At 39.6% G+C, this 10940-nt stretch overlaps 1 protein-coding gene across 35 annotated transcripts; it reads left to right on the plus strand.

Annotated features, from left to right (window-relative positions):
• The first annotated feature begins 3314 nt into the window (after positions 1 to 3314).
• Positions 3315 to 8324, plus strand: LOC125508858. Of its 35 annotated transcripts, none has more exons than XR_007283818.1 (8): positions 3315 to 3760; positions 4241 to 4356; positions 5151 to 5299; positions 5677 to 5775; positions 6012 to 6070; positions 6530 to 6598; positions 7234 to 7362; positions 7766 to 8324. XR_007283818.1 is itself a non-coding variant. In XM_048673654.1 (4 exons), exons 1-4 carry the CDS (start codon positions 6457 to 6459, stop codon positions 7498 to 7500), a joined length of 423 nt encoding a protein of 140 aa, XP_048529611.1. In that variant the 5' UTR covers positions 6078 to 6456; the 3' UTR covers positions 7501 to 8324. The 35 variants fall into 35 exon arrangements, 2 of the variants coding, with proteins under 2 accessions (XP_048529611.1, XP_048529612.1); XR_007283820.1 differs by lacking the exon at positions 5151 to 5299 and adding an exon at positions 6903 to 6939 and having other exon boundaries at positions 6489 to 6598; positions 7191 to 7362; XR_007283821.1 differs by lacking the exon at positions 5151 to 5299 and adding an exon at positions 6940 to 6991 and having other exon boundaries at positions 6489 to 6598.
• The last annotated feature ends 2616 nt before the right edge of the window (positions 8325 to 10940 follow it).

Raw genomic sequence — 10940 nt, forward strand, 5'->3', positions numbered from 1 at the left:
AAAGCAAAGTATTATGCGCATGCTCCTAGGGGGATAGATTGGTAGGAAAAGACCATCGCTCGTCCCCGACCGCCACTCATAAGGAAGACAATCAATAAATAAATCATGCTCCGACTTCATCACATAACGCTTCACCATACGTGCATGCTACGAGAATCACAAGCTTCAACACAAGTATTTATCAAATTCACAACTACTCAACTAGCATGACTTTAATATCACCATCTCCATTTCTCAAAACAATTATCAAGTATCAAACTTCTCATAGTATTCAACACACTCATAAGAGAGTTTTATTATTAATCTTGCATACCAAGCATATTAGGATTTTAAGCAAATTATCATGCTATTAAGACTCTCAAAATAATCTAAGTGAAGCATGAGAGATCAATAGTTTCTATAAAATAAATCCACCACCGTGCTCTAAAAGATATAAGTGAAGCACTAGAGCAAAATTATATAACTCAAAAGATATAAGCGAAGCACATAGAGTATTCTAACAAATTCCAAATCATGTATGGCTCTCTCAAAAGGTGTGTACAACAAGGATGATTGTGGTAAACTAACAAGCAAAGACTCAAATAATGAAAGACGCTCCGAGCAAAACACATATCATGTGGTAAATAAAAATATAGCTCCAAGTAAAGTTACCGATAGAAGTAGACGAAAGAGGGGATGCCTTCCAGGGCATCCCCAAGCTTTGGCTTTTAGGTGTCATTAGATTATCTTGGGGGTGCCATGGGCATCCCCAATCTTAGGCTCTTGCCACTCCTTGTTCCATAATTCATAAAATCTTTACCCAAAATTTGAAAACTTCACAACACAAAACTTAAAGTAGAAAATCTCGTGAGCTCCGTTAGCGAAAGAAAACAAAAGATCACTTCAAGGTACTGTAATGAACTCATTATTTATTTATATGGGTGTTATACCTACTGTATTCCAACTTCTCTATGGTTTATGAACTATTTTACTAGCTATAGATTCATCAAAATAAGCAAACAACACACGAAAAACAGAATCTGTCAAAAACAAAACAGTCTGTAGTAATCTGTAGCTAGCGCAAGATCTGGAACCCCAAAAATTCTAAAATAAATTGCTGGACGTGAGGAATTTATCTATTAATCATCTATAAAAATAATTAAATAAATATCACATTCCAAATAAAAATGGCAGTAGTTCTCGTGAGCGCTAAAGTTTTTGTTTTTTTACAGCAAGTTCAACAAGACTTTCCCCAAGTCTTCCCAACGGTTCTACTTGGCACAAACACTAATTAAACACAAAAAACACAACCAAAACAGAGGCTAGATAAATTATTTATTAATAACAGCAAGGAGAAATATTGGGTTGTCTTCCAACAAGCGTTTTTCTTTAAAGCCTTATAGCTAGGCATTGATAATTTTAATGATGCTCGCATGAAAGACACGAATTGAAGCACAAAGAGAGCATCATAAAACACATGACAAACACATCTAAGTCTAGCATACTTCCTATGCATAGGCATATTATAGGCAAACAAATTATCAAGGCAAGCAAAAACTAGCATATGCAAGGAAGCGGAAAGAAACAATAGCAATCTCAACATAATGAGAGGTAATTTAGTAACATGAAATTTTTTACCACCATATTTTCCTCTCTCATAATAATTGCACGTGGGATCATAAGCAAATTCAACAAAATAGCTACCACATAAAATATTTTCAACACGATCCACATGCATGCAAAGTTGACACTCTTCCAAAATAGTGGGATTAATATTAACTAAAGTCATGACCTCTTCAAACCCATTTTTATCAAAAACTTCATAAGATTGAGCAATATCCAAATATGTGGGATCTAAAGTTGACCCTCTTCCAAACCCACTTTCAATATTTCAAACATTATTATCAATCTCATATTCATCATGGGGCTTCAATAAATTTTCAAGATCAAAAGAAGAATCACCCCAATCATGATCATTGCAACAAGTAGAGGACATAGCAAAAGTAGCATCCCCAGGCTTAGGGTTTTGCATATTATTAGCACAATTAACATTAAGAGAATTTATAATAACATCATTGCAATCATGCTTTTTCATTCAAGGATTCATCGTGAATCACTCCATAAAGTACTTCATCACAATTTTCAGATTCACGAATTTCAAGCAAAGCTTCAGAAAGATAATCTAGTGCACAAAACTCACTAGCAATTGGTTCATCATAATTGGATCTCTTAAATAGATTAGCAAGCGGATGAGGATCCATAGATCTTAGATTCTCTGTTTAGTAATAAATAAACAACTATTCCAACCAAACGAGCAAACGAGCCAAGTAAGACATAAAAGCAAACAAAAAGACAAATAGAAGAAGGGCGAATAAAACGACAAGGGTGAAGTGGGGGAGAGGAAAACGAGAGGCAAATGGAAAATAATGTAATGCGGGAGATAAGGGTATGTGATGGGTACTTGGTATGTTGACTTTTGCGAAGACCTCCCCGGCAACGGCATCCGAAATCCTTCTTGCTACCTCTTTTAGCACTGCGTTGGTTTTCCCCGAAGAGGAAAAGATGATGTAGTAAAGTAGCGTAAGTATTTCCCTCAGTTTTTGAGAACCAAGGTATCAACCCAGTAGGAGACTACGCGCGAGTCCCTCGCACCTGCACAAAACAAATAAATCCTCGCAACCAACGCAAATAGGGGTTGTCAATCCCTATAGGGCCACTTACGAGAGTGAGATCTGATAGATATGATAAGATAATATTTTTGATATTTTTATGATAAAGATGCAAAGTAAAATAAATGCGAAGTAAATGGCAAAGTAAATAACTAAGTAGTAGGAGATTGATATGATAAAGATAGACCCGGGGGCCATAGGTTTCACTAGTGGCTTCTCTCGAGAGCATAAGTATTCTACGATGGGTGAACAAATTTCTGTTGAGCAATTGACAGAATTGAGCATAGTTATGAGAATATCTAGGTATGATCATGTATATAGGCATCACGTCCGAGACAAGTAAACCGACTCCTGCCTGCATCTACTACTATTACTCCACTCATCGACCGCTATCCAACATGCATCTAGAGTATTTAAAACTATAAAGAGTATTTAAAACTATAAAGAGGCTAGCCAACTCACCTTCACAAGGCTCCCCGACTGGAGCTTTGTCGGCCGTCAGATCGCGGTGAAAATCCCACCTCGACTCTCCTCATCCATTAGATATTCACTTCCTGTTTCACCTGGTTATTTCTTTCACGCATGTATGACCAGTGGGCCGCTTCGTTGGTGGGGTCGCTATATGTTGGCTGGGTTCGTCCGCATGAAGGTCTGATTGGTCGTGCCTCCTGGAAAGCCCATTGGCCCCAATCCGCCCGCACGCCCGCACCCCTCCCTCCTCCCTCGCTCGTCTCAGCCGCCACCCCACGAACCCTAGCCGCCACCCCCACGAACCCTTAGCCGCTCCCTTCCTTCATCCGTCCTCCTCCCTCTCCCTGGTACGAGCCCCTCCCTGGCCGCCGCGAGCTCCTCCTCCTCCGTTCTCACATGCTCCAACCCGAGCACGCTGGCGGAGACACGCACCGCGAGGCCCCGGAGCAGTTCAGCCAGTACAGAGCCCCTCCGTACAAGAGGAAACCCGTGGCCAATCCAGCCAACAATGACGACGCGTAGGAGAGCTCGACCTTGATGAGGAAAGCAGCGGAGTTGGTGCAGCGGCGAAGGTCAGGGTCGGCCGTGGAGGGAGGCTTGATGGCCGAAGCAGCAGGAGCAAGAAGGTTGAGGTGGTTCAGGTTTGCCTCTAGCTCCTCCCCCCTCTCTTTCTCTTTCCCCAATTTGTCTCATGGATGAGGCCATTGGTGCACGCGAGTAGTGGGTCGAGCACGAAACGTAGCAGGGAGCTGGAGGTGGTTCATGGTTTGCTTTTAGCTCCTCTCTTTCTCTCTCTGGACGTGGGTCTTTTTGTTCATATACTGAACCATGAAATTGTATGTTCATGTTCTTTATATTTATGTAGATATTTAACTGCATTAGTGAATGTTCTGGGGCTGATACAGCAGCTAAGCTTTGGTGAGTCCTCATGTTCTATGTGGATCACATAGAAAATAGAAATCCTAATTTCTGAAATAGATTGAATCATGCACACATTAGTTGGATCAACTGTGTGAGATTGCAGAGGACTCAACAAAGGCTTTGCACTTTTATTCTATAAATTCAGTATCAGGTTAGTGCCTCTGTTTAGTGATTATATAGTGTGCCTTTTGAACTTGCAGAAACTGAATGCATATAAGAATCGAGGACCTTCACAGTGGATTCATGATGATGATCATCTACCGAGGCATCAAGATGAGCACATCATCTTGGACAAGCAGATGCTAATTTCTTCTTGGTATGCTTCTTCGGTTGTCCCTCCTATCAACTCTCTCAACTCCCAAAGCATTAACCCCCTCCTGATTGTTCATATATTTTATTTTTGTTTTGTTTTTACCAATGCACTTTTCTTGGCATGTTTTGGTGTGTTCCTTCCTACGGCGAGCTCGACCATTTGCTCCGTAGTGAGTTTTTTAACTCAACAGGAGCAAATAATTTGAGAAGATGGTAATCATGTGGAAAGTGGTGTTGTGATGTTATTTATTGGCCTAAGAAATCACATTATACGGGTTATTGGCCTAATAGGCTCTCTTTGACTGTAAATTCAATAAGCATGTCCAAAGGATGGTTTTGTTTTATTAGTTTCATGAAAACGGTGGGAGTTTAAATAGCATTGATGCTTGGCAGAGTGAGATTAACAAAACACTGAATTGAAGATCAGTTTTTCTCTTTTTCAGAAATGTCTAATGTAAACCAATTTTCTGGGTGCTTTCCATTGGGTGTGTACAAAATATTTTTATTCCCAGTTTCGGGTTTTTATGTGTATAGCAGGTTCAGAACAAATTTCACAAAAACATAAACTTTGTCACGTTTCTCATTGTCATCCATCCAAGATGACCTTCTCCTGTTCCTTGTACCTAAGCTCTCCCCCCTCTTTGTCAATTGGAGAGGCTTGTTTTGTTCTTCCAGAGAAATACAGCTGCTTGTCTCTATTTACTCTTTTGTTATAAAAAACAACACTTATGTCTACTTATTCCTCAATACTCTGATCATGACTCTGCTCTTACTTTATCCTCGGTTTTACTTTCCCAGTTTTATGTGTGGGGGGTCTACACTCTCCCACGAGATCAGTGTGGATGCAATGGATATTGACTGTGGCAGTTCGGATAATAATTGGGTGGTTACATGCTTGTCGAAATTTAGTTCTGTACAAGACAAATATTGCTATGATGCAATGATCAGTAAGGAGTAGGATAGTTATAGAATTCTTCCTCAGTTTTCATTGAGCAAAGATTGGATGTGTCTGTTGCCGTAATTACCTCTCTAGATTTTTCTTATACTGAGAAATATTAGAATTTATATTCACTATTGTACACGGTCATTAATCTGTGCGAAGTTTTATCTCTTTCGTACAACCAAAGCTCATGTGCAATTCATCCTTGTTAAATTGCAAATTCCCATTGAATCCATCCTGGGTCGTTCTATCTTCTTTTCCATAAGTGTTTTATGCTGGTGACAACTTTATGGCTCAGTATAATTGCAAAGTAGTTTATGGTTCAATGTTTTTGTATTACATATGCAAATTTATCTTTTTTTGGTTGTTTGTTGCTTCTTGCAGCATCCCGAGTACATATGTGAGGCTATGGGAGTACTTTTTCATGTGATGATGGGAGGAATGAATTGTACCATGTGAACACAATCGCTGGTAGTTTTGAAGGTTTCTTCCCAGAGTGTCATATTAATTATTTGGTCCTGCACGCCCTAATTAGGATTGGTATTTCAGTTTTTTGTTCACCATTTAGATATACATTTTTTGCTTGGCCTGCTGTATTTTCTTGAAGTAAACACTTTATTAGCTCTTTTACAGTTAAAAATGCATGCTTGCAATATATAGCTGCTAATTTGATGCTCCAATCTTTAATTTGCTAATATGATATTCAACTTTACTTTCAGGGATAAGCTGGTCAATGCAGGAAAATCTGAAAGAAAGCGACTAAAATCAACATTTGAAGGTACGTCCTGTATTATGTTACTACAGAAATTGACATTGTGGTCTGTTATTGGGAATCATGAGTTTCCTGATAATGAGACCCATTAGTAAGAATTTGTTTAGACAGAAGTTCCTATATAGATGTGATGTACTGGTGTTTTGATCCATTGTCTCACCCATACTTCACCTATCTGGATTATTTAGCTCGAGCAATTTGCAGAATCTTATACTTCAATAAGTACAACAATGTTAATTTTTGGAGTAGTAGAGTAGTCATATATAGGTATATAAAGTTAGTCATGATCGCACCTATATGTTGTGTGGGTTCGGCATATCCTAATTACTGAAGCATAAAATCAGTGCCATGAAAGATTAATTTGAGAAGATTTAATCTAGCATTTCTTTCATATGAACTTAAGGGGAAGGCGTTTATTTCACAGGCTAAGGTTTCTGTTGGTTACTTCTTCTTTTTGCCCTTCAGTTCATCGAAAAATGAAGAGGATCGTGCCTTTCTGTTGGAATTGCTTTTCTGGTTTAAGCAATCATTCAGGTTATTGAAACACTCTCATGCCTCTTTTCTTCGGTCATTACTAATGATGAGTGTCGTGTGTCTAATACGGTTTCATGAGAGTAATTAAGTAGTGAGAGCTTTCAGATTAGGGATTACGAATATGAAGTAGATGTGCCTTATATATAGACGCCTAACAATTAAAAAACTAATAATTATCTCTAATCATCCTTACATGCATAGATGCATGCGAGCTATCTCTGTTTTCAGACCCTCTCTCTGTTACACATTTCCATGAAAAAACAAAAGTAAAAGGGAAAACTCACTTTGGGTTCATATGGTGCAGACCAACAAGCGATTGTTAATGAAAGGTTTGATTGCAGGTATACTGAAATCAAGGTCTTTTATCTAATTGGTTGGATAACTACTTTTCAGGTCTATGCCTTTAACTAAAATTAAGCATTTAACTATTGTTCTGTTGTGTTATTGATTTCACCGCTTTTATGTCAGCCGATTAGTTCTGAAGGATTCCACAACGGCTAATTTAGATTATGCAACTTTCGACCAAAAATAATTATTGACATGTATATTTATCAAGATCTTTTATCTAATTCGTTGGATAACTACTTTTCAGCTTCAACATTTGGCTCATTCTTTTGGTAATGTTTTCTTGATAGTGGAGCAGTCATGGACCTGTTATAGAGACCTTGGTGAAAAACTTGTCACTGCAATTTAGTCAAATGGGTGTTGAGATTGAAGTTTCTACTTTCGTTGACTTTCTGATAAATTACAAAAACATCGACAAGGTAAAGTTATGCTTCCTTGCTGTCCGATGTATCATGTTTTTCATGGTAAAGGAATGGCAATTTATATGTGTGTAGGTTATGTGGGAGCCTTTTATAGTCCTCATGTTTTCAGTTAAATATACTTCGAAAATGTTTTGATCATGCACTGGATGTATCTCCCAGTACTGTGGTGTCGCTAAATTCAAGCAAGCAGCTTAATGTTAACATATCAGAGCCCTTCATCGAGCTACATGATCTTAACAAATCAGTTTTCCTGTATTGAACTGATTTTCCACTTGCATTGTGTCTTAGAGAAGGAAGTTTTGTATGGCAGTCAGACTCTCTTCTCCGATTCAGATTCATAGTTAAATACCCCAACTACTTTTTTTCAGCCCTTGACATTTTCTTCTACTTGCTAATGCAGGATGGAAAACTGCCTGTTACATGTAGTCTTCAGAACCTGTGCTGAAATGACGCTTCTTTGGTTGGAAAGTGTCCAATTTTGCAAAACTTTTGGCTGTCTCGAATAGTTTTCAAGTTGTTTCAGTGACATCAGTTCTGCTAAGAGGTTTTAAATGTCTAAATACCTGTTACCATCAGTGACCAAACTTGTGGCGGTGTGCAATGTTCACCTAACTTAAAACAGCTTGCGCCCTGTCTTTTAATTTACCATCCATCCGTCAAGCGAGCTCAAGCATAAATTCTGAACATTCAGACAATCAACCAAGATGCAGGTGCATTAGAGAATGGAAAAGGCAAAGCTCCCAAAGAGTAATTGATATTTCCTCCACTGCTGATGACGAAAACAACTGAAAAAGGCCAGAAGTATCAACCTATACTTGCCTACATTTACCAACTCTTCTCCCTGTACAAAAATAAATAAATAGATGTACACACGGGCGTTTAAGTTGACATACATGCCTGCCCATGAACAAGTCTATTGATACGTGTTTTTTTTCAAAGCATGAGTGTTAGTGGGTCTTTTTTTGAGAGTGTTAGTGGGTCTCTGCGCTATTTGCATGCATGATTTCAAATGGGTCTGTGCCATCAAATTAAAATGTGTATATACATCTTATTGTAGACAACAATTCATTATGTTTTTTATTAAAGGAAATTAAACCATGGATATTTGTTTCATTATGCACATAGATTTAGCGTGACTTGGCATGCGCAACGGGTCCATGATAACCATATTTTCAGCTAAAACAATGCTTCCTTAGCTCGTCTGTACATGTTATACTTTTTTTTCAAACTCGGATTTCGCAGCGTAATAACCATATTTCTAATATATCATGATTTAAAAAATGAGCTTTCTACTACCAATATCGAATAGGTTCTTGCAAAATAAAACTATTTTCATCGACAACATGGCTTTAGCGGGTCTCTGCGTCATTTGGCGCAACGGGTCAACTAGTTAAGTTAAAAACAGAGTAACGCCTTAAGCAAGATGACATGATGTAGAGGGATAGACTCATGCAATATGAAGAAAACCCCATCTTGTTATCCTCGATGGCAACAATACAATACATGCCTTGTTGCCCTGACTGTCACCGGGAAAGGACACCGCAAGATTGAACCCAAGCACTTCTTCCATTGCAAGATTGAACCCAACATGCATCTAGAGTATTAAGTTAAAAACAGAGTAACGCCTTAAGCAAGATGACATGATGTAGAGGGATAAACTCATGCAATATGATGAAAACCCCATCTTGTTATCCTCGATGGCAACAATACAATATGTGCCTTGCTGCCCCTACTGTCACTGGGAAAGGACACCGCAAGATTGAATCCAAAGCTAAGCACTTCTCCCATTGCAAGAAAGATCAATCTAGAAGGCCAAACCGAACTGATAATTCGGAGAGACTTGCAAAGATAACCAATCATACATAAAAGAATTCAGAGAAGATTCAAATATTGTTCATAGATAGACTTGATCATAAACCCACAATTCATCGGTCTCAACAAACACACCGCAAAAAGAAGATTACATCGAATAGTTCTCCACAAGAGAGGGGGAGAACATTGTATTGAGATCCAAAAAGAGAGAAGAAGCCATCTAGCTAATAACTATGGACCCGTAGGTCTGATGTAAACTACTCACACTTCGGAGGAGGGGCTATGGTGTTGATGTATAAGCCCTCCATGATCGATGCCCCTCCGGCGGAGCTCCGAAACAGGCTCCAAGATGGGATCTTGTGGATACAGAAAGTTACGGCGGTGGAATTAGGGTTTTGGCTCCGTATCTGATTGTTTGGGGGTACGTGGGTATATATAGGAGGAAGAAGTACGTCGGTGGAGCAACAGGGGGCCCACGAGGGTGGGGGCGCGCCTGGTAGGGTAGGGCGTGCCCCCCTACCTCGTGGCCTCCTGTTACGTGTCTTGACATAGGGTCCAAGTCTCCTGAGTTGTATTCGATGAGAAAATCACGTTCCCGAAGGTTTCATTCCGTTTGGACTCCGTTTGATATTCCTTTTCTTCGAAACCCTAAAACATGCAAAAAACAACAATTCTGGGCTGGGCCTCCGGTTAATAGGTTAGTCCCAAAAATAATATAAAAGTGGATAATAAAGCCCAATAATGTCCAAAACAGTAGATAATATAGCATGGAGCAATCAAAAATTATAGATACGTTGGAGACATATCAGTATTTCCCTCAGTTTTTGAGAACCAAGGTATCAATCCAGTAGGAGGCTACGCGCGAGTGCCTCGCACCTACACAAAACAAATAAATCCTCGCAACCAACGTGATAAGGGGTTGTCAATCCCTACACGGTCACTTACGAGAGTGAGATCTGATAGATATGATAAGATAATATTTTTGGTATTTTTATGATAAAGATGCAAAGTAAAATAAAAGCAATGAAAATAACTAAGTATTGGAAGATTTAATATGATGAAGATAGACCCGGGGGCCATAGGTTTCACCAGTGGCTTCTCTCGAGAGCATAAGTATTCATGCCGGGTAAACAAATTACTGTTGAGCAATTGACAGAATTGAGCATAGTTATGAGAATATCTAGGTATGATCATGTATATAGGCATCACGTCCAAGACAAGTAGACCGACTCCTGCCTGCATCTACTACTCACTACAAAAAAAGACACATCCGTGACATTTTGGGCCGAACGAATTTTTTTCCTGTCATACATATGACACTTCTATGACGATAATTGTGACAAAACCTGGTATCATCATAGATGTGGTGGGCTCCTACTTCTATGACAAAAAATCATGACAGAAAATGGGCTTTTCGTCCTGGGCGGGCCGGAGACGCAGCTGCATGACATTCTTTGGGCCGTCCATGACGGAAAAAACCATGGTAGAAGCGAGGGCGAGGAAAATTTCGGAGAGTTCCCGGTTACGGTGGGAGGTCGGGGGCCGAGCGATGCGCGCTTCTCTCGTACACGTATGCGCGTGTGTGCGAGGCGTTGGCTCTAACTGAACCCGAGCGAGGCGTTGGGCTCTAACTGAACCCGAGCGATTGCACTGCAGGCTACGCGTTACTGAACCCGATCGATCGATCGATGGCTGTTAACTGAACCCGATCGAGCGATTCCTTCGCTACTGCTACTAACTGAAGCCGATCGATGCTGCCTCTG

Source organism: Triticum urartu, chromosome 5, assembly GCF_003073215.2.
Source record: "Triticum urartu cultivar G1812 chromosome 5, Tu2.1, whole genome shotgun sequence".
Lineage (NCBI taxonomy): Eukaryota > Viridiplantae > Streptophyta > Magnoliopsida > Poales > Poaceae > Triticum > Triticum urartu.